At 45.9% G+C, this 24,153-nt stretch overlaps 1 protein-coding gene across 1 annotated transcript in view; it reads left to right on the top strand.

Annotated features, from left to right (window-relative positions):
* The window catches only part of stt3b (STT3 oligosaccharyltransferase complex catalytic subunit B), a 47,044-nt gene that overhangs the window by 12,297 nt on the left and 10,594 nt on the right, over nt 1-24,153 (top strand). Inside the window, exons 2-9 of the mRNA XM_042107421.1 lie at nt 8,701-8,809; nt 10,802-11,089; nt 12,818-12,883; nt 13,849-13,948; nt 17,589-17,687; nt 17,774-17,920; nt 18,787-18,835; nt 20,533-20,687. Coding sequence (XP_041963355.1) covers nt 8,701-8,809; nt 10,802-11,089; nt 12,818-12,883; nt 13,849-13,948; nt 17,589-17,687; nt 17,774-17,920; nt 18,787-18,835; nt 20,533-20,687 — 1,013 coding nt within the window. The remainder of the gene's footprint in view (nt 1-8,700; nt 8,810-10,801; nt 11,090-12,817; nt 12,884-13,848; nt 13,949-17,588; nt 17,688-17,773; nt 17,921-18,786; nt 18,836-20,532; nt 20,688-24,153) is intronic.

The following is a 24,153-nucleotide window of genomic DNA, read 5'->3' as shown; positions in this document are numbered from 1 at the left end:
TATAGTTTTGTATCTGATACCTTGATATGAATTTAATCTGCACGTCTGCACGGGGGATTGCTGGTTGGGGCTCCAGTATTTTCGCGAAAGCACAATTGAATTGTCTCTGTGAGACAATCTGGCAATGAGTAATAATGCACGTTACTTTTACCCCTTGCATCGTGAGGAACCAATCACGTCGGTGTATCTGATATAGGTGGGCCAAGAGTCAAACTAAACCGATACGACAGCGCTGCAACGAATCGGTCAGTACATTGGTCGTAGTGCTATCCAATTGCGTCAAAGTCCGGAATCAGTCAGTAAACATTGGTTGTAGTGTGATCAATTGCGTGCAGTGAGATTTTCAAATGCATGCTTGGTGTCGCCCCTTGAGTTGGGCCATTATTCGTGGCCAGACCCTTAATCTTTCTACATTACCAGGGTCTGGATTTCCCAGGCTACGTCAGACTGTCGGTTAACCTGACTCTTGTTAGCACTGTATGGCCCTATGCTGATTTCAGGTGTCAACAGCCTTGATAAAGGCCCTTTCAGCTACTGCATTTCATGCTCTCTCTCTCTTTCTTTGTCACCCCCCTGTGCAGCTCACAGCTGCCTCTTTGTCTGGGAGCAGATGCATCTCTCCAATTCTTTCTTTCTTTCTCCTTTTTTTCATGGAGTAGATTTGCTCTGCTGTCGTTACAGCTAGCTCCTCCATCTGCTTAGCTTTTTTTCAGTAATGTAGTTGTTGGGCATAGGGAATGCCTATGGGAGCATGGTCTTAAATGCAACATGAGTATGTTAGGTAAATCCTGGATACTAAGTATAAGTATATATACTTTTTTGATCCCGTGAGGGGAAATTTGGTCTCTGCATTTAACCCAATCGGTGAATTAGTGAAACACAAACAGCACACAGTGCACACACAGTGAGGTGAAGCACACTAATCCCGGCGCAGTGAGCTGCCTGCAACAACGGCGGCGCTCGGGGGAGCAGTGAGGGGTTAGGTGCCTTGCTCAAGGGCACTTCAGCCGCGGCCCACTGGTCGGGGCTCGAACCGGCAACCCTCCGGTTACAAGTCCAGAGTGCTAACCAGTGGGCCACGGCTGCCCCAAAATTACTATTGTCAAAGTCAAAGTCAAAGTCAGCTTTATTGTCAATTTCTTCACATGTTCCAGACATACAAAGAGATCGAAATTACGTTTCTCACTATCCCACGGTGAAGACAAGACATATTTTACCAATTTAAGTCCACAGACAAACATAACATTCAAGTAAACAAAAAAGTAAGTAAATAAGAGGGCACATATAATAATGAAAAAAATAAGAGCAGCAAAATTTGGTTGAAATTGTGCAACCTAATTACTATTGTAATGTTCCAATGTAATTCTTCTGCCGTCTGTACAAGAAAACAGATGTACAGAAACGTTAGACGCGCCCCCCACACCCATAAAAGATGCAAGCCTGTGGTCAGTTGTTGATGAGCAGATTGTCAAAGCAACCTCCATGTAGAATCAGCAACAGTCAAGAGAAGTGACGGATAGCAGTTACATTGTTTTTGTTAAGGCGATAAAGGAATGAGGGTAGGCCTAATTTGGCATATCGCCTAAGAAATGAGAACATAACTAATGTCGACTGCTATGCTGGATATCCATTGTCATTCTATATTCCTCTCCCTTTGATACCAACATGTTAATGAATGAAAGCTAATTGCTTTGTTGTGAATATACTTTATATTGTAGTGCCAGGTTAAAATGGCACTCTCACTCCCATTGTCCAACCTAACCATTGATTGGATTAATAAAGGTTGAGTGGATTGATCAAAAATATCAAACTGGGAAGCAGCATATGGAAGAAATAGTTGTAGTGATGTAAAATCCTCACTTACAGAGCATAGACTGTGGTTTACTTGTACATAAGATCTTGAAGTCCGTATCCGAACTCCCCCTTTTACCGTCGGTCCCGTATTTCCGCCGTCTTGCGTGTATGTGTCACTTAATATCCATTTCTATTCAAACCAAGACGGCGGATTCCTAAAGAAACGCAAGCATCCACACCATAGGTGTATCTAAATTAGCTATGTACCAAAAATGACATTTTACAGTGAAATCAAAAAACTGTAAACGGTGTTGTAAGGCTGCGTGTACACATCCGCTTGGAGCTCCAGTGGAGTTTTAATTTCATGACGAGAATTCTCGGTCTAACCGTTCATGTTGACCGTTGAACCGGCGTAAATAGGCGACCCATCAGGCCAGCACTATAACTCTGAGCGTGGTAAACAAAATCGGATATTTCAGGCAGTAAATGCTCCCGTTAAGAACCAAACTAGATTTTGTTCAAATCTACACACCTATGGCTACTGAAAAATGTAAGGTTCATTTAGCAAATGTTATTTTGTGTTAAAGTGTTAAAAAACATCATTGTTTTAGAATTTCCGAACAAAAGTGGTGATAATCGGGGATGTTGCGATACCCCAGAACTCATCCCCTTACCACAGCATCATTGTCGAACTACTAACTGTGTACGGCCATACAACCGTAGACATGTTGGCTCCGTCTGAGTGAGGAGGAAAATTCACTTGGTTCTTGAGTAACCCCCCCCCCACACACACACACACACACACACACACACACATACACACATACACACCCACACACACCTCCTCAGCTTGGCTCAGCACTGTTCCCTCCCACAGGAAATTAATGGACATCTCTCCTCTTGCCACTGCTGGACAGCAAAAGTTGTGTTAGGAAGCCTTCCCATTTCCTTCACGGGAGTTGAATTTGTCCTTTGAAAGCAAAGGGGGAAGAAAAAACGAGTTTGTGTTCTAGCTGTGGAATGGAGTGCTAGTTGCCGAGTCTCGCTAGAACTCTAGTAGAATTCCGACTCCATTACACTAATGGCAGCTTTGGACCCCTGTCTCCTAAAGCGAGTCACACATTAGCGGCCGTGCTGACAGTCTGTCCCTTGCCCCTACACACCAACGCCCAAATCTTTAACTGACAAGGATTCGATTAACATTGGATTTTACTGAGTGGCGCTGGCAAAAATAGAACTGAATCGTAATTGACAGAGCGAATTGGGCAGTGGTGTGAGCGGTGGTATCGAAAACAATGGATTGAAAGTAATCAAATGTCAAAAGAGGGGGCGCTGCACTCATGTCCTTAACCTGTACTCTGCACTCATGTCCTTAACCCCCCCCCCCCCCCCCAGCTTCAACGGAATGCCATACACTTTTATTTTCCCCTGCCATTGCTTTTGTTGAACCCTGAGAGTTGTGGCACGCTGTGCTTAATGCTGAATGAGCGAGTGAGAGAGCTCCAGCCCAGCGTGGGCCAGAGGAGCAGCAGCAGGGGGAGGCAGACGGCACTCAGAGGGCCACCAGCCACACAGAGAGAGGAGCCAGCAAACCTGGGCGACAACACCTGCTGGTGTGTCAGTTAGCATTAACCCCTCTACCACACACACACACACACACACACACACACACACACACACACACACACACACACACAAGGGCTGGGCGATAAAACGATAGCGATATGTATCGCAATAGACATGTAATCGATATCAATAAAAAATGCGTTTGATAGAACATTCGATAATTAAAAGCAACATACACCTCCCGCCTTACGTTGTCCATAAATAAATAGGCTAAATATATCTTGCATTGTAGCTAGTATGTGCAACTCTACCAGAGTAGACGATAGAAGTAGGCCTACCTCAACACAGACTCTCAATGAGTCCTTGCCCCGTGCGCTTTCTTTCTCTCTGTCTGTCTCTGTCTCTGTCTCTCTCTCTCTCTCTCTCTCTCTCTCTCTCCTCAGCATGCGCATGTAATCCAAACATTCACAATCGTGCAAGGCGACTGAATTGCTATTAAATCCGGTTAGCATCATTAGCACGCTGCACGAATTTGTTCAAAACTGTTGCATTCAAATTGACTGCTAAATTCTAATCAACACAATCCCGATGCAAATGGAAAAATATTTTCCAAGACTCAAACGGGCCTGTCCCAAGGAGAAAAAGTATTCATTTGAAACTTAAACACACGTGGGGAAACTTAACAGTCTAACCAGTAGACTTACTATGATAAACTAGCAAATTACTTTGTTTACAATATTTGCAGGCTTCAACCAGTGCACTCATTCAGACTTATGTGCACAATTATTTATTTGAGTGTTTTTCATGATTGTGTTGCTATTTCTTTTCCCTGTTTGCTTTGATTGATAACTGAGGTGATTCAAATCAGAGGAAGGTTAAGTTTAAAATAAGTGTTTAAATGTAACTTTTTTTCCCTTCTGGTCCTTATCTGAAGTAGATAAAAAAAATAAAATAAATAAAATAATTATCGATATCGACTGATATGAAATACTTATATCGTGATACATGTTTCAACCATATCGCCCAGGCCTAACACACACACACACACACACACACACACACACACACACACACAGATCACATGAAACCACACATTTGCTCTGGATGGCCTCTTTTTTTTATTCCAGGCCAGGCCCCCCTCTGGGCAGCCAGGTTGTTGTATAATCTGGTCTGGAGGTCAATAATTGGATGACACACCTATGTGGGTGTCTGTGTGTGTTACCCCTCAGGCCAGGCTTGTGGACTCCGGGCACCTCTCCAGTCTGTGGGTGAGCTGGAGGTTGCCATGACGACGGATACTGTAGGACCTTTTTTTCCCATCCTCTTGGTGTTATGTGTTTCAAAAGGGGGGGGGGGGGTGGTTAATCTCACCGATGAACACATATGAAGATGAAGATATGATGGGATATCGGAGTTCTTTCTTCCTCTATTTCTGTTTTCCCAGCCCCCCTCTCTCTTTCAATGTACCTCTTGTTTACTGTATTGAGAGTGCCACACTTAGTCCTCCTCGTTGTTGCCCAGTAGATCATTCACCTGACTGGGTGACTGGTTCACAATGCAAACATGGTCTCCTAGCTACATTTGTATAGTCTGTGACAGTGATTTGGCTAGTTTGATCTTGGCTAGTGTTCATTCATTTGCATTCAGTTATGTGTTGCATGCTTCAACAAAGGGAAATATGGCCCCATCATTTTACCTAGGAGGATTCTGTTGTGCAATGAAAAATCTTTCAGTAGTTCTGATGTAGTACTTTTCTCTTCCTCATTTATATGAGAAGTGACTCATTGAGTCTACACTACTACTTCAACACGCAGACGCACACACACACACACTAACACACATTCAAACACACATACATACACACACACCACAGGCTCTTGTACGTCAATCTGTTGGCCTCAGACTTTCGATTATGTTTTCATGAACAGGCCGTGCATTTGTTATTTAAATACCTCAGGGGTGAGTGGCCCCCTTGATCAAATGTGGCCCACGTGCTCTGCTAAAGAGAGTAAATGCATTAACATTTGTGCACCAGCGCAGTCAATTCGCTGGGAAAACGGAATCAGACGCTGGAGGGAAGCGAAGGGAAAAATTCTATCAGCCCGCTGATTAGGTTTCTCATTTGTAGGGGGGGTCAATGACGTGATGTCTAGATTTTCTGTCCAACAGCATTTTTTAAGTTTATAAAAGGTTTGAATGCCTGAAGACACACCATATATATGTGGGAGCACTCCCATATTTGTAACCACTTTACCTTTTGAAAAATCTTTTAGGTATTTTTAATTTTTCTCTTATGTGAAGTATCAAAATATCATGTGGTGCGACTGTCCGACCATGACTGCTGTTTTGGAAACTTCTTTAAAATTACACTGAATCTATTCAAATGTGCTTTCTGCTCTATCTAGCATTTTTTCCAAAAGTGTTTTGTAGCTCTGTAGAAAATTGCACAGCATTTTTTATTTTTATGTCCATCCTATTATACAAACAAACTTTGTCCGAAGATGTCAACTTAATCAAATATCATCTGGTGCAACCATCAAGAAATTGCCATTTTGAGACTTTTATTTAAAAATTAATTCAAAGATCTTAAGTTGCATTCATAAACTAGTTTGCCAGGCGCCCATTGGGTCAGCAAACAAGTTTGTAATTATCTCTTATATTTGGAAAAACGTATCTTAAATAACAACTGGCAAGAAGTTGCCAAATTTGGACGTCGTGGTATGACTTCAACAATACAATGAATATTAATTTATTTGTTCAAATTTATTTTTTGATTAGAAATGAAATAGTGACCTTTTAGAGGAATCAAGTTTGTTATGAGTAGGTGGTCAATTTTGTGCCTGTAAATTTGATCTCAAGTTGAAAATGTCATGTGGTGCGACCAAACATCATGTGGTGCGACTATTACAAAATGCTTTTTTGTGTGGTTTTACGTTTAATTTAGGATTTATATGCCTATGCAATTTATTTTAGTGTTATGGAATCAATTTTTATACATTTAGAGTACATTTTCAAAGATTTCAGAAAAAAACCTTTTACATTTACTCTTGTACTTGGTACATTATAATGACAAAAATGTAAATAAAATCATTTTACATGTAAGTTTACTTTGGTAAATGTACATTTATTAATCATTTATCCCATTTATTCTGTTAAGCAAGAAAGATATATTTCACTTATTATCGGTGAGGGGAGTTAACACGGTAATATAGGATTTTATTACCATTATTTTTGTAATGTTTCACATTATTTTATTGTTTTTATTTGTTATATTATTAGTGATGATTGGGCAACATCATCAAATTTGTTTAATCATCTTTTTTTGTTTAAGTTTGTTTGCTCTGAACTTCCCCATTTCATTTCTGTATCACTTTCTCTCACACACACACACACACACACACACACACACACACACACACACACACACAATCTCTCTCTCTCTCTCTCACACACAGGCACACTCTCTCTCTCTATCTGTTAAACACTAGGCCTATTACTCTCTTCATTGCTGTATCTATCACAATATATCTATCACGCTAACTATCCCACTAACACACTATCAATCACAGATCACTATTTATCACACAATCATGCTATCTATCACACTATCAATCTATCACACTACCTATCTATCTATCTTTATCCATAATCTGTCTGTCTTCTAGCCTCCCCATCTAGTTAGCCTAACTTCTATGTCTCACTCTTACTCAAAAAAGCTTTCATTCTGCTATTGTTTGTCTGTCAATCTTTTAATTTCTTTCTTTTATTATCTCTTCCTTTCCATCCAACCATGCACCTTTGTCTATCTTAATACCTTCTCCTGCCCCATCTCTTAAAATCATCTGCTAAATCCCATTCACTTTACGTCCTGAATTTCTTCTGTTTATCCCCTCGATCACTCACACACTTTTACCTCCTTTCCTCCCTTAAGCTGTCTACACTTATTTGTTTCTTTCTATGTGTGTTTGTTTTCATCACCTTCTATATTTCAAATGCCCTCACAAAGCTTATCTTTTTATACCTTTACCAATATATGGACAAGTTCAACATCATTAGCAACTTAAAAATCTTTTACTTTGTGTAAAACTTTTATTTTTTATTTTAATTTTTGTATTTTTTTTTTTTTTTTTTTTGCTTTGCAAGCACTATATTACCCTCATGAAATGAAAATATAACAGTTTATTCATCTCTACTTATATTTTTAACAATATGAGATCCTTGAGTCATGTGGTGCGACCACTCATCATGTGGTGCGACCACTCATCATGTGGTGCAACCACTCATCATGTGGTGCAACCAATAATAGCAATAACTGTGTTAAATGAAAAATAAAATTTCTGTGGTTAAATTATTAATCAGTCATATAGTATGTTTAAGTCAATGCTATTTTTCAGACTTTTCCATCAGTTTTATAAAACTTACAGGAAAAATAAGGGTTCTAAATTTTTTTTTTAAGGTGACAGTATAAAACAAAAATATCAGTCCAATATTCACAAAAAGTAAAGAAATGTAAATACTTTGTTTCTAAACAATTCATATTATTAAGAACTTGTAAACAAACTTTTAAGCATGTTAAGGAAATACATTTAATCTTAATATAATCTATGGTCGCACCACATGACATTTTTTAAGGCCGCAACCAATTCATTCTCATGGAAAAACACTAAAATCACATTACTTAATTTTAATATGGATGTTCATATACCCAACATTCTTAATGTTTGAACAATTGAAACAGAAATTCTTATTTTTAGAATTTTAAATTTTAAAAACCTTATCCGTCATTGACCCAGGGGCGAGCTGTTTTGATTGCTTAAATGGAATCCCATACTTGAGTGTTTTTTATGTTATTCACTTTGTCATTCACTTTGTCTCCTATGTACACACATATATTAACACACAGATATTAACACAGACTCTTGGAATTTCAGAACATGTTTCATATTCACTCTCATGTAGACATGGTTGACCGTACATCAACAGAATTCTGAGAACGTAGAAACATACACTATTCATTTGATCAACAAAATTCTGGCGTTGCATCATCTATGCTTCTTGGAACAGATATCGGTCTGTCATAGTTATGCACACAGACCCTCCGCCTTGACCTTGCATAATTGACAACTTGTTCGATGCTGCAGTCTGCTCATTATCATGTTCCTCTTGTGCAGCGTTCTGGCAGGGCATATTAATGGATTTGAACCAGTTCTGATGTATTCTGCCTATTTCTCTCCTCTCTCTCCTCTCTCTCCCTCTCTCCCTCCCTCCCTCCCTACTCTCCCTCTCTCCCTCTTCCTCTTCCCCTTCCCCCATTGCCCCTATGTCCTCCCCATCTCACAGGTTTAACTACAGATCCACACATCACCTCACCTCCAACGGCTTCTATGAGTTCCTCAACTGGTTTGACGAGCGGGCCTGGTACCCACTAGGCAGAATAGTTGGGGGCACGGTGAGTATTGTGCTGGTGTACTCTGTTCTTTCCAAACAATGATGTACTATACTTGGTGGCTGATGATTTTCCACCATATCTGACAATAGGTGGTAGCTGTTCACATTTTAATCTTAATTTCCAACTCTGGTCTGTGTGTGTGTGTGTCTGTGTTGAAGAGGACTACTGAGTGGCAAAACACAGACCTCAGTGTGTGTGTGTGTGTGTGTGTGGGGAGGGGGTGTGGGATGGGACACTAGCTTGATGAAGCTGAATCAGCTGTCTGTGTTTGTTCCTGTGATCAGCAGCCCTCTCCCACCTCCAGCCCTCTCATGGCCCTACAGGGGCCCATCGGGGCTGCAGAGAGACTGCGATGCTCCTGGCTAAATCACCACCACAGGATGCCAGAGCGCGACAGTTAGCTACCCCCCTGATGCCTCTAATCCACTGTGCCGTTGGCATGCTGCAGAAATGAGATGTGGAGAATCATACCATAAGTCTCTTTAGAGGAAGGGGGAATGAGGATGAGCTGAGATTTTTCATGGTGTGTGTTAGTAGGGTTGGGTACCGAAACCGGATATGATATAATATGATACAAAATCTAGCAGTAACTACACACAAGCAAAAGGCAATGAAACAACATCAACAGTATACTTTACACAATAACATTGCTAATGCGCTCACTGGCATCTATTTGAAATGTTATCAGCAAATCATGGGACTGTCCCCAATCAGTGTGCCAAATTTCACTACTTTTTTACCAGACGGTTCTATGGGCTGCCATAGACCTCCATGGCAGAAGAAGAATAATAGGATGATGTAGAAGCACAATGGCTCTGCTGCTTGGTCCCCAATGGAAAAAAAAAAAAGTAATTCATGCTTTAGACCATTTTATTGTAAAAACAATGTACCGGTTCAGGCACTGTTGTGGCACCGGCACTGTTAGTGGTGTGTGCGTGCGTGGGCGTGCGTCAGGAGACTGCCAAAGGTTAATTTCAACTTTAATGGTGTTTTTAACTGGATGGGATGAGAAGTGTTTAATAGCCATGGCACACAATGGTGGCACTCGGACGAGAATGGCGCAGGAGAAGTTCAATTTTGGGGCTTTTTTAGCTGTTACATCACACGTTTACCTTTCAGACCGGAGGGAAAAAAGCTCTGACATTTAAGAAAGTGAGACGGCTTTAGATGGAACATACTGAGCAGTCTGCCTAAAGGAGGGGAGGAGGAGGAGGAGGGGAGGAGGAGGAGTGTGTTTCAAGTTCCCGAGCTTTCTTCAGAGAATTGTGTGTGTGGGATGGGACACTAGCAAGTGTACCTCCGCCTCCTGAGCGGGAGGCTTCCTGCCTCCCGTTGCGTCTCATCTCCCGTATTCTCTGTTCTGTCCTCCACGCTGACAGGTTGATGCACTCGCTGCAGGGGGGCGAGATGGAGATGAGGGGTGTGGGCTGGGTAGGCCAGGTGTCTGGGCTCGACATCTGTTTTTGCAGAGGGTCGGAACGGCCACTGCAGTGCCTGGTGTTTATTGCAGGGCACCCTGGGAAATCTGTGTGGTGCATGGCGGGATGTGAGTGATGGCTACAGGCTGAAACTCCGCACAGAGAGAGAGAGAATGAGAATAAAGAAGGAAGGAAAGAGTGAGAGGATAGAGGCACTAAATTGCAGTTATGTGGTGTATGATCCACGCAGTGCTGTGCTTATTGTGTTGCCTTCACTTGGCTCTGCTTTCACCCAGTGTACCTGCAGCTGTGTCTGAATGCAGGGGTTTGGAGTCCATGTGTGACACTGATGCACTGTTTCCACATGTGTGACAGCCGTACCAGGAACTTGGCCCCTGCAGAGACCGTGCTAGACTCACAGTTCTAGAGTGATCTTTAGATCTTTCCTTTTTTTTCTCCTTCTAACCTTCACGTTTTATCACTCACATTGCTGAAACCATATCTGATATTCATTCATCTCTCTCTCTCTCTCTCTCTCTCTCTCTCTCTCTCTCTCTCTCTCTCTCTCTCTCAGGTGTACCCAGGTCTGATGGTGACGGCGGGTCTCATCCACTACGTGCTGAACCTGCTGCACGTGACGGTGCACATCCGTGACGTGTGCGTGTTCCTGGCGCCCATCTTCAGCGGCCTGACGTCCATCTCCACCTTCCTGCTGACGCGTGAGCTATGGAACCAGGGCGCGGGGCTCCTCGCCGCCTGCTTCATCGCCATCGTGCCCGGCTACATCTCCCGCTCGGTGGCAGGCTCGTTCGACAACGAGGGCATCGCCATCTTTGCCCTGCAGTTCACCTACTACCTTTGGGTGAGAGTCTGTGTGTGTCTACCTTTTGGGTGAGAGTCTGTGTGTGTGGGATCAGATCAGGTGAATGTGGGTTCGCCAAGTTTCTTCTCACAGCAGTTCGCCTTCGGCAGTGCGCGCAGGTGTGCGCAGGTGTGCGCACGCGTGCGTGCGAGAAGGTGGAGTGGTCTCGGAAAGTTGGATGCGCCCTTTAGCAGCCTATTGTAACTGTCCGGATGTATCAGTTATTGCAGCCCAAAAATGTTTCTTTTTGAACCGTATAACCTCACACCCAAATCCAATCCAAGTAGTAGTGCTCAAGGCTGTTTCAGTAGTTTAGACTTGTCAGTCTTGTCAGTCTTGTCAGTCATGTCTGACCCTGACCGGATCAGAGCACATGATTTCAGTAAATGTTATATTGCATGTGTCAGATCAAAGTGATTGCTGTGTTTGTGTTGAACATGTAATTCATCTGCAGGGCTTATCGGGTACCGTGCCGGATCTCTGGGGTGTCGCGGCCGTGTGGAAAAGTTCCTCAGGAGAAGTCACGAAATTATTATAGACGAGGGTCATCGTTTTCGTTGTTTGAGATACTGCTCTGAGTTAGTCAGAATTGAACATAACGTGATTATTCTTCTTGCCATCATCAGTAGCCTAATTTATGCATATTTTAGCCTAGGTCCACGCAAAAGTAGCCCGTTGTTTCTTGCTAACATTCAAACAGTTTTGATAAAAATGCATCTTGGCCGAAATTGTTTTCTCCACTTGCCTACCAGTGCAGTGTTCTTGCATTAAGAAAAGTTCTCAAAGTAATGGCTTAAAGCTGCTCTGGATTTTTTTTCTCATGCAAGCAATATAGCCTAACCATACAGAGAAGCTCAATGAAACATTGAAATTGCGTTAGTTAAATTGTAGTTAGAACTAACTGTTTTATATTTGTGAAGCAGTTATCAGATGATGTTTACAGTGTAAACGTACTGTGGAAAGGGCTTTCATTGAAAGCATCGACTGCTTTATACGCAATAGTGTAATATTTTTTCAACAGTATTAATATGATGAACAACTCTGGGCCTATACATTGCCAGTACGGGGCCCAGTGTCAGTCCCAACCACCCACCACTCCAACTCCCTTTTTTCATTAAAAAAAAACTTGTAATTGAAGGTGTGTGTAAACATCCATTTAGATATATAGCGTGACTGATTGTACTTATTTGAGTGTTTTGTGGCCTGAGTGATGCAGAGTGTCTGCCTGTGGTCAGAGCATCCTCCTCTGGCCTCTCCCATGCCTGAGTGCATCTAGCCCTGCCCCCCACACACACACACACACACACACACACACACACACACACACACACACACACACACACACACACAGCAGCCACAGGCCCAGCGCTGGCTCTCAGGGCTGTATCTGTGCTGTTAAAGGGCCGTCCCGCAGCAGGATTGCTGCTCCCAGGCAGCCGGGTCATTAGGAGGAAAGCACTAAATAATTCACTAACCAGCCCCAGAAATGGCCAGGTCTATTTCAAGAATTGTGATTGTGTGTGTGTGTGTTTGATTTCTCCCCAAATGCTTGTGTGCGAAAGTGGGTCTTGCAATGCGACAAAGGCTCAAGAGACCTGTTCACTCTACTGTTAACCTCTGTCTTCCTTTATATGAGAATCCCTACCTATTTTGTATGTGTGTGTGTATATATATATATTCATTCCTTTTGTTATTCTTATTTAATTGTATTTCCTTTTTCTCTCTCAGGTAAAGTCTGTGAAGACCGGCTCTGTGTTCTGGACCATAGGCTGCTGTCTGTCCTACTTCTACATGGTGAGTTACAGCATCAACCACATTTTATAAAGCCAGAACTGCAGATATATGGGTGTGATTGTGTCTGCAAAGTCATAAACCGAGACAGTGACACAATTTGTTAAGGGTGTTAATTTGAATGTAGGAAAATGCTGTACTCAACGGTAGTTGACCGTAAAAGTGTGTGTGCGTGTGTGCGTCGATGAGTTTTCCCCTCTGAGCCTGGTGTTGGTAGCGTAGCTCATTACTGCGGTGTGGCTCTGTTGGGGGTGGGGGGGGGTAAGCATTGGTGGCCTGTCCCAGCACCCATCTCGGATCTCATTAAGGAAATATGTAAAGTAAATAAAAGAACAAAAAGCCTCATCCATCACCCGGCCGCCCCGCGGGAGCCCCTTCGCCACGGTAACCAGCGTCAGCCGCCCCCTAAACAGCCAATCAGAGTGGGCCCCCTCCCAGAAGATAGCTGGAATGAATAATGCAGAGGCCAGTGGCCCCACAAGCTCACAGTCCCCGCCTCACACACGCCTCGCGTGCACTGCTCCGCTCCGGCGCAGCGCACACCTGAAGTGGGCCGGCCCCAGGTGGCTCATGGGAAGGTTGCGGAGGGGCGAGAGGGCAGCACGGGTAGCCAGACGAGCAAAGTCTTTTAAAAGTCAGCCAAGGTGGTGCCGATCGGCCCGAGCAAGTGTGTTTGTCCCCGTGTGTGTGGGTGGATGTGTGGGCGGTTCTTTGTTGTTTGGTCAAAAGACTGTAGTTGTGTGTGTGTCTGTGTTTGTGTAAATCACTTAGTTTGACACTATAGAAAGACTGTAGTTTTGTGTGTCTGTAAATCACTTAGTCTCTCTAACACTATGAATGTTATGTACTTTATGAAGAATTTGTAATATAGTTGATGTTGTTTAAGGTTGTGTAAGGCAATGTGAGCAGCGTGTTGATAAATGAATGTATTAACACTCTGTGTGTTTGTGTGTGTGTGTGTCTTGCAGGTGTCGGCATGGGGAGGCTATGTGTTCATCATTAACCTCATCCCCCTGCATGTGTTTGTTCTGCTGCTCATGCAGCGATACAGCAGACGGCTCTACATCGGTGAGTCAGCATGTGCCCCACACACACAGTCACACACACACACAGTCACACTTGCTTCACTCCATATGGCCTTTGCCAGGTCTTTTTGAGTCACATAGATCCACACACACACACACATATTCACATTCAAACACACACCAGACTGACTGATAGTCTCTGCTCTACTGCTCTGAAATAAGGGTTTGTTGCACAATTATGGGGACACAAAAACAGCCACTCATCCACTGACAAGCTGGCATGACTGGACTTAAAGTCCCAGAAGCCACCTGTCACACATTCTGCACACAGACTGAAGTATTCAGTATTGGCCTCTCAGTAGGGGTATCGGTCCTGGTAACGTTTGGAATCCTTTCAGTGTGACCCCTCTTAAGTGACGACCACTTGACCCCTGATCAGCCTCTTTTTTACGCACGCACGCTCATATGCGCGCGCACACACACACACACACACACGCACACAGAGCCACTGTGACCACAGCAGCATCAGCTGTCAGCCTATAAACACTGCTGTTTGTTCAAAAGCCACCCCAGCGTCTCCGCTTCCAAGGTGTGGAGAGTAGCTAACCGTGTTAGAGAGAGCGGCCTGGGGTCCAGGGGGCTGAGAGAAGGAGCTGTGGCCGAGCACTTTAAAAATGAACGGCCTCATGTCCAGCCTGCAGCCCTCGTGTTCGCACCTTAAGGGAGAGGGCACCCAGCGAGCCCAGCGCAGCTCGGAGACGCCTGCATTGTTCTTTGCCCTTTATTTCTTTCACACACAGGGGGATTGGAGGTTATTGTTTTAGTGTTTTGATGGATTGCCATGTTCTTTGCCATCCCCCTCCCTTCTGAAACTCGTGCAATGTTGGGCCCAAGCGTTGGAGCTCTGCAGTGGGCAGTGATGGTGAGTCAGGGGAGGGGCAGGTCTCTGCAGCACTGCTAACCCACGGGGGGGCTACAGAGGGCACTGCTCCCAGAGGGCTCTCTCTCTCTCTCTCTCTCTCTCTCTCTCTCTCTCTCCTCTCTCTCTCTCTCTCTCTCTCTCTCTCTCTCTCTCTCTCTCTCTCTCTCTCTCTCTCTCCTCCCCCCCCGTCCTCCTCCTCCCCTTTGCTGAGCCGCCTACAGGCAGAAGAGCAGGTGTGGAGCAGATCCCCTCTGGATCATCAGTCATCCCCCCCCTGCATGTCCCCAGCAGCGCTAATAGATGAGATTGATTAGATTAGGGATGATCAATGCGCAGGTGCTCCGGGGGCTCCTGCAGAGTGTTCCCTTTGGCTTATGCTACCTCTGCCCCCCCCCACCTTGGTGGCCTTCCCACCGGCCAGACGTGAGTGTTAAAGGCAACGTTGCATCCCAGGACGAGAGGAGAGGACTGCGTAGTACAGTGTCTCCATGCAGATTGTTTAGACAATGCATCCGACATAAATTTCCCTCACGGATCAAAAGAGTTTATACTTATATACTTATATACATTGTTTCCCCATATAAAGCCAGGGCAATGCCGACTCACTCCCGTCTTGAGCACTCTGTATTCGGTCAACTACTTTGGCAGTGGCGCTGGCCGCCTAAGGCACAGTGTATGATTGTTGTGGTCAGGCAGGGTTTTCTCTCTGTGATCTAAGGGGTTTATGTCCTGGGCTGGACACTGGTGCAGGAGGAAGGAGAGACACGGAGAGAGACACGGAGCTGTGAGAGAGCAGAGGAAGAGATGAAGGGAGGGAGTGGGGGAGGAGGTGGAGGAGGAGAGGGAAGAGGGGGATGGAGAGGTGAGGGTGAACAGAGATGGAGAGGGTACAAGGGGAACAGACACGGGGAGGCGAGAGAGGTGGAGCAGACAGATGAAAGAGGGAGAGGAGGGGTGGAGGGTGGGGTTGCCAGACAGAAAGATGAAGAGGAGCGGAGGGGCACAGAGGCAGGCAGGTAAGATTGCTGGTACTGTAGAGCGACTGAAGTGGAGAGATGGAGGGAGGGAGGGAGGGAGGGAGGGAGAAGGGTAGTCAGTCAGTCACCTGTGGGCTGCAGAGAGGGAGGGAGAGGTGAGAAGAACCGTGAGCGACAGAGAGAGAGAGGGGGAGAGAGAGAGAGATAGAGGGAGAGAGAGCGTGCGCAGAAGGTACAGGGTGATGGAGAAACCGGTAAATTGCACATTACTGCGGCAGATGAGGGTGGGTCTCGTTCAACTGTAATGATTCAAATCAAAAGCCGGCGGCTCCACCAGTCGCCACCGCCAAGTGCTCAGTCACCTGCCGCCAGCGCACACTGTGTCTCTCTCCGCATGCATGCACGCACGCATACACACACACACTCGCACACACTCACGCACACACACACTCCCCAATACCAATCTCACACCATAACTTCTCACTCAGCCACACACACGCACGCACACACACACACACACACACACACACACACACACACACACACACACACACACACACACACACACACACACACACACACACAAACTCCCCAATACCAATCTCTAGTGTTTTTGATGGCACATTTGTCAGCTCCTGCCAGTCCTCACTCAAATCCCGCACCCTCGCCCCCCCACACTCAAACACATAACATGGCTGTCTCTTCTCTTCGCCCTCCAACTCACCTCCGTTTTCTCTAGCGTAGCCATAACAACGCTTTTTTCAGTCTTCAAATGACACACACACACACACACACACACTCCCTGTCTTCTCACTTCCCACTGTGCTTCTGCTCAAACACAGCCCACTCTCAAATTCTTGTTAGACACGTATGTGTCATATTTGCATGTGCTGCTTGCTATCCTCTTATGTGTGTGTGGTGTGTGTGTGTGTTACTGACAGCTCTCTCGCTGCTTGTCTGTCAGATGGCGGTCGCCAGCATCGGGCGTGGCTAACGGCACGAACGGCTCGCCACACAGAGCGTGACCTCTCCCTTCTGTCACGTCCACACAAGCATTCACATCCCAATAAGTGCAGACATGCATGAGCTCAGCTCAGATAAGAGGCAGAATGCCCTTACTACAGACACGGACGTCATGGTTCCCACGTCTCTCACTGTCCTTATTTATATGAGTCAACATCCCATAATGTAAATACTATTCATTTTAGTCGATGCATTCATCTTGAGCGACTTTTCAGCATCGTCTGGATATACAGATGTCCCAGTTCACGAGTTTGATTTTGATATGCACACAGAAGATCACACTAATGGCAACATGTTTTGCCCTGACCATGCCCTAGGGTCGGGGTTCTTATCATGATATGAGCTGGACATCTTTCCTCAATAGACGAGTGTTCTGTTGGGTCCTGTCACACTGAACGAGCCTGTTGGCCTGCTCCCAAGTGGACTGTCCATCCGCACGCTCAGCTCTTAAGACGGGTGTGACTGGACACAGCGAGCAGTACGCCAGCAGCTCCACCAGTGGTGCAGCCCATGCTGTGTAGCCTCACAAGGCGCACAGTGACACGCATGCTCCAATGTGCACACACACGCACACGCTAAGATTTGGATGATTCACTGTTGCTTTACCGGGAGGCTTGCGAATGAGTGTGAATGAGTGACTCTCTTTGATGTGCTTGAAGGTGTGTGTGTGTGTGTGTGTTTCCCTGGGACATGATGTGCTGTGACAGTAATAGTGTCATTTTTCACCCATTGTGGTGTTACCTTTCTGTCGTCCCCTCCAGCCTACAGCACATTCTACATCGTGGGCCTGGTGCTGTCCATGCAGATCCCCTTTGTGGGCTTCCAGCCAATCAGGACGAGTGAGCACATGGCTGCAGCAGGTAAGGCCCGCCTCCTGAGATAAGGAAAAGAGAAGGGACTTCTCTCTACTGAACATTAATGGCCTCATTTTTTGTGTGTGTTGCAGGTGTGTTTGCATTGCTACAGGCCTATGCCTTCCTGCAGTACCTGAAAGACCGTCTGACCCGGCAGGAGTTCCAGACCCTCTTCTTCCTGGGGGTGTCACTGGCCGCTGGGGCGGTCTTCCTCACGGTCATCTACCTGACCTATACAGGTGAGTGGTCACCCCGTGGACCTCACTCACAGATAAGGGGGGGAGCACATCCAGCATCCTAGGAATCTGACACAGAGTCCACTATTCTAGTAGTGCTACACTACACTGCCCTGCCACTGCAAGCCAAAAACAGAGGGCTGGCCTGAGGCCATACTCACACCATTCATCCTAAAATCTACAGCACTTGCACCCCGTCAGCCCCAATAACACAACCTACATCTGCACCAACACCATCTGCATAAACGCCTCCACCTGTGTTTGAACTAAAGCCTTGAGCTGCAGCCACAGGAGACACCACCAGACCTGGGACCAGCTCCCTCCCCTCCTCTCTTCCTCTTTCTCATCTCTCCGGCCCAGCACGCCACAGCAGACGCCAGACCTGGGAGATCTCATTAGGGCCCTGGCACCAACCCCCCCCTCCCCTCCCCCTCCCCGCCCATCTCCTCCTCTCTCCTCTCTCCTCCCTCCTCCTCTCTCCCCCTCCAACCCTCGCACAGCACTCAGCACATCCGCTTACTGGAAATCAATTACCACATAGGGAGGGAGGTGACGGAGAAAACATCTCCCCATCGCCGCCGGCCCCTCAGAGACAGCTGCAAATGCTCTGCCTCCTCCTTTGTTTTCTTTTGTTTTGTTTTACTGCTTGCATGATTGATTAGGTTATGTGTTCGGTAAGTGGTGTGCCTTAATTCTTGTGTCTCTCTCTCTCTCTCTCTCTCTCTCTCTCTCTCTCTCTCTCTCTCTCTCTCTCTCTCTCTCTCTCTCTCTCTCTCTCTCTCTCTCTCTCTCTCTCTCTCTCGCCGCTCTCTCTCTCGCTCTCTCTCTCTCTCTCTCTCTCTCTCTGTGCACGCTTTGTGTTGTTTTAGGTTACATCGCCCCCTGGAGTGGAAGATTCTACTCACTCTGGGACACCGGGTAGGTACCAGTTTGACAAAAGGGGGCTTTTAATAGTATCTGGGCATACGCTAGGTTGCTCTTGGTTGAGGGGTTGAGGTTGACATGTCCCAACGTTTTTAGTTGTGGTTGCCGGGCTCAGTGCAAAAGACCTATGATTTACAGCGTGCCGCTTTAAAAGTTCAACATGGTTGCCACTGCGTTGTGCAGACCAGTTCTTGAGCACGCAAGCCACTGAAAATAATGGGCTTTATAGCGCAGCGCTTCTGTTTGCGCATGCAATGTGAACCCTGCTAAAGAGACGCCCTCACACACACACCGTTTCAGAAGACAGGTAACACCTTTTAGTTTCCTTTAAACCTTAATTTAGACGCCCTCACACACACTGTTTCAGAAGAATGGTAACACACCTTTTAGTTCTCTTTAACCATAATTCAGCCTCCCTCGTTAACCCACAGGCACAGAGACTGTGGGAGAGTAGGATGGGGAACTTGGTCTTTCTATAAACATTTAATCTTCTTCGCCCAGCCATAAAATAACCTCCAGCAGAATGCAGGTCCCCGAGTCTCTGGCTGTTAATAGTGGCGTTATCGTCACCAGCAGTAAAAACCCAGCTGCCAACAGTCTCACGCTGTAGCTTGGAGTGGCCAGAGAGAGAGAGAAAGAGAGAGAAATGTTGTCCTTGTGTTTTTTTTCCCCCCATTCCCCTAAAGTGCTGCACGACCCACTTAATAGCTGATGTACTTTTATTTGGCCTGTCATAAACTCATAAAAGGGAACTAGCCAGCTCACGCCCCCTAATCTACTGGGATAAAGGAAGGTTTTGGAGGGTCTTACTGATGCTGAGTGTGTCTGCTGCACTGCAGATGAGGCAGAAAGACAGTGATGGAGGGAGGAAGAGAGAGAGAGAGAGAGGTCTGAGATGGTGAGATAGATAGAGAGAAGGAGAGATGGGGAAAGGTCAGTTTAGGAGATGCTTATCTGCAGTCCCCCTGAATCAAACAGGCAGACAGCTTTTTACCACAGGAAGTATGCAACCCGTTAGACAGCAGAATCGTCTTCACACTCACACACACACACACTCACACACACACACACTCACACACACACATGCACACAAACACACACACACATAAAGACATGCGGTGTCTGTGTCAATATCGGCGTCTCTCTGACACTTCCTTGTCCTCTACAGAGATCAGATGCTGTCCTATTCCGTTTCATCTCGAAGCCAAACAGAAAGAGGGGGTGACTCTTCGAGCCCCAACATTGCATCAACCATCTGCAGTATTCAAATATTACTTCCCCAAATAGAAGTATTGGGGGAAAAAAAAATAATGTTAACTCCTGGTTCTCCTTGCTTTGCCCTTGCAGAGTTTGCGTTGAGAAGTGATGACGTTTAATGTTAAGTTAGCGCTTGGGTGTTGTGGGTCCGGTGCCAAAGCTATCACCATTAAACTCCCCAGTGGCGTGGTGTTTTACAGCGCGTTATCACTCCGCAAACTGCTGACTAATAGAGCGCTCATTGCCTCCCCCCTCCTCCCATTGAGGAATATTTGCTGTTTACTGTTTGCTCCTGCCAATCCGCTTAGCCCAACAAGTCCCCCCCCCACCCCCCGGAAAGGCGGGCAGCTTGACAACATCAGCCCACCTCACCGGACTGATTTAATTAGTGTGTCCAATTAAATGCCCTGTCTCCTTTGTGTGTTTGTGTCCAGGTACGCCAAAATCCACATCCCCATCATCGCCTCCGTGTCGGAGCACCAGCCCACCACCTGGGTGTCATTCTTCTTCGACCTGCACATCCTGGTGTGCACCTTCCCCGCAGGCCTGTGGTTCTGCATCAAGAACATCAACGACGAGCGCGTCTTCGGTAGGCCTCGTGAGAAGAGAGAGACACAGGGAGGGCGGGAGGGGGAGCAGTGGACGCTTTTAGGGACATGCATTTTTTATCGCCACCTCTCCTCCCTCATACACTTCCCGCTGATCAGGGAAACATTTTATGAAGTACTACGGCAAATTAAGGGCTGATATTGCCTCAGAGTGCTACCTGCAATAGACCTTCTTTAAGTATAGCATCCTGAAACGGAGTCATGAAGCAGTGCACCAAAGCCTGAGAAGGCGCTAGTGGGCGGTTTTGTAACTGTATATACCGTAACAGTACATGACCTCACGTTGAATTGAGGGGATATTCAGGCCATTTGATGTGTGCTGGGTTTACTTTGTAATGTTTTTAAGTTTTAGGCCATTGTAGGATATGAGATGCACAATTCTACCTTTTCTCTTGTGTCTGGTGATAAAATGAACACTCAAGTCCCTAGTGATATTATCCCTTTGAGGGGATATTATCCCTTATGTAGTCCCATTGCAATAGCCTGGTATCACCAGACCATTCAGTTCGCGAGAGGGTCTGGGCTCTCTCCATTGGGCAATGTTTCCAATCCTAGCATCATAATGGGAATAGACTTGGCGGTAACTTTGAAATCATTGGTCCAGCCTAACCTATCGTATTGATCAGGGGTTCCTAATGTTACTTTCTACTTTGCCAGTAACCTTTGCAAACTGATGATAAACTGTATCATCAGTAAGGAATGCGTTATGTATTTACCTTTGCAGTATACATTTACACATCTTCCAACTGCAATAGTTTGATGTTTGCAGGGGCTGCTACTAGCACTTACCTGTGCCACTTCAATTTCAAATCTATTCAAGTGAATTTATAATCTTTTGATCCCGTGAGGGAAATTTGGTCTCTGCATTTATCCCAATCCGTGAATTAGTGTACTGCACACACAGTGAACACACAGTAAGGTGAAGCACACACTAATCCCGGCGCAGTGAGCTGCCTGCAATAACAGCGGCGCTCGGGGAGCAGTGAGGGGTTAGGTGCCTTGCTCAAGGGCACTTCAGCCGTGCCTACTGGTCGGGGTTCGAACTGGCAACCCTCCGGTTACAGGTCTGAAGCGCTAACCAGTAGGCCACGGCTGCCCCTGACGCTTACAGCAAGCGTATGTGTAGACATTTGGTGTTACTAACTAACCCCATTCATTTCTAGGGAGGATTTTTTGACTGCCGTTTCTCCTCTATAGAAAGTCTCTGTTCTCAGAGTAGCACGGTAACACTTGTTAAGTGTTGGGTCAGGCATCTGTGAGGTCCGGCTCAACGCGAGCACAGTATATTTAGTGGCTGTCCAACATGGGACTCACAATCTCTATGTTGCACTTTAGCTTCTAGTGCGGTTCCAGCGTCTCTCTCCGAGAGTTGCAGGCGAATAAGTGAGTCACTCCCTTAAGTAGCCTGGCATTTGCCCACACAGTGCGTCACATGATTTAAGACTGAGACTCCGAACTGGTGCCTCGAATTCATGAAGCACCCCTAACAGTAGGAGTCGGTGGATCCGTGATTGATTCTGCCATTTAGCTGGTGAACAATAAAACGTTTTGGACCATGGAAAACAGGAGCTTTCTTCAGGCCTCTCGCTGTATTCCAGTGTGATTTACTACCTCCCCCCCCCCCCCCCCCCACATAGCTGTCTTCATCGCAAACCCCAGTCAAAATAGTTTTTAATGCCGTAAGGGAGATAGATTTCCTTTTCATCTGACTAAGTGCGTAGTGGACCCTGTGCCTTCCATTTAATCGAATGGCGGCCTTTCTGGGACAGAGAAAGAGAAGGCCGGGGCTCTTAAGGAATATGAGTCGCCCTTCGGGAGGTGGTGTTGTGTAGCCGGCGGCTGCTTCTATCCCCCTCCCCCCCCCCCCACACACACACACACACACACACACACACACCAGCAGCACTTCTCAAGCCCTGTGGTAATCATTGTCTCTCGCAGTTGCAGGCCAGGGGTGGAGATGCATTATTGAAGTGCATGCATGGTCCCCACCCAATCAGCCGGCCAGGAACAGACTTGTTAGTTTTTTTTCTTCTGCGGTCAGAGCGACTCCCGTGCAAAAAAAATGAGCTCCTGCGTGCCCTTTGAGATGCGTGGATGTGGGGGACAGGCCAGCAGCGCTGATGAGGTCTGGGTGGCTCGGCGTGGACAGGGGGACAGGCCAGCAGCGCTGATGAGGTCTGGGTGGCTCGGTCTCTCCAGAGCATGGAGGGTCAGCGCAAGTTGTGGTGGCAAATGGACTTGTTTTGTCTAGCTCGAGGGCCGGGCGTTGAGCCTTAATACGGTTTTCTTTTAGCTCTGCCTTAGAACAAGAACTGGACAGGATAAGGGTATTGGATAAGGAGCCCTGGCCAATTTTTTCGCTTTTGCCAGCTCCCCTTAGAAATGCGTAGTAGCCTAATTACTTGTACGATCAAACCAAAGAAATCCCTCTCTTTGACTGTTGCTTTCATGTGCAACTGGGCCACTGATGTTTCAACGCTCTTTTAAACGCAGACCTATTTCACATCACTGTATTTAGTTGTTTGAACTTAAACGACTGACTGCTAGGAAAAATTAACACTTAATGGCCTTAGTTTTTAGCCATTTTATTTTTATAATCTCTTTCTAATGGATAACGCCAGATATATGTGCGTAATGCAAATGAGTGGATGTTGTCAGTACATTCTAAGCTCTCTCTACTCATGACTGCTGCAGCACTTAGATCTTCCACTAATTAGGCACAGGTTTGCATTTCTTCACATAACTAGGACTTCACTCCTTGCACTCCTGTTGTGTCAGCAAAACTTAATTATTCCTCTTTTAAACTGTGTTTATGTGCAGCTTCTGAGTGTTTAGTGGGTCTAGTAGCAGTAGCTGCAGCTCAATCTGTCCAGAATCTTAATGCTTGCTTGCTCCTGCCTTCCTCAGCTGGATGGAGAAAAGGGAGGCCACAGACACAAGCAGCTCTCGGGAATCCCACAGTAGTTGGATGTAGGCCTAAGAGTTCTAAATTCTAAAAGATCTGACTTGAGCATTAAGAGTGTGGCTGTCCTTCACCAAAGTGTAGGCAGATTCTGTGCAATAGTTGTAGCAGAATAATTGCTGGAAATGGCTGCAGTGAATTGAAACACCGCGCGCGATCAATGTTGCGATGCACAAAGCCTCTTGTGCCATATTGATGTATGTGCAAGTGATTTATTTTAGGCATAGAGGCATGAAAGTATGGATTCGTTTTATTCTATTATAAATGGAAGCAAATAATGTTTAGATGTTCAGTGTGGTGTGAGTGTGGTGTTCAAGCTTGTTATGTGTTTCTGTGGTGAACACACAAATATCAGCATTGAAAAGAAGTATCCATGAAAGCTCTTACCTTAGAATGCAGTGAATGAATAAGCTGGATAAAAGCCTGTTCACAAAGTCGATAAAATAGTTTGCTTCCTCTGAAGATTGTCCTACTGTTTGCTT

This window comes from Alosa sapidissima, chromosome 10 (assembly GCF_018492685.1).
Source record: "Alosa sapidissima isolate fAloSap1 chromosome 10, fAloSap1.pri, whole genome shotgun sequence".
NCBI classification, from domain to species: Eukaryota; Metazoa; Chordata; class Actinopteri; order Clupeiformes; family Clupeidae; genus Alosa; species Alosa sapidissima.
Note: the sequence above shows the minus strand (reverse complement) of the source record. Positions and strands in the feature narration are given on the sequence as shown.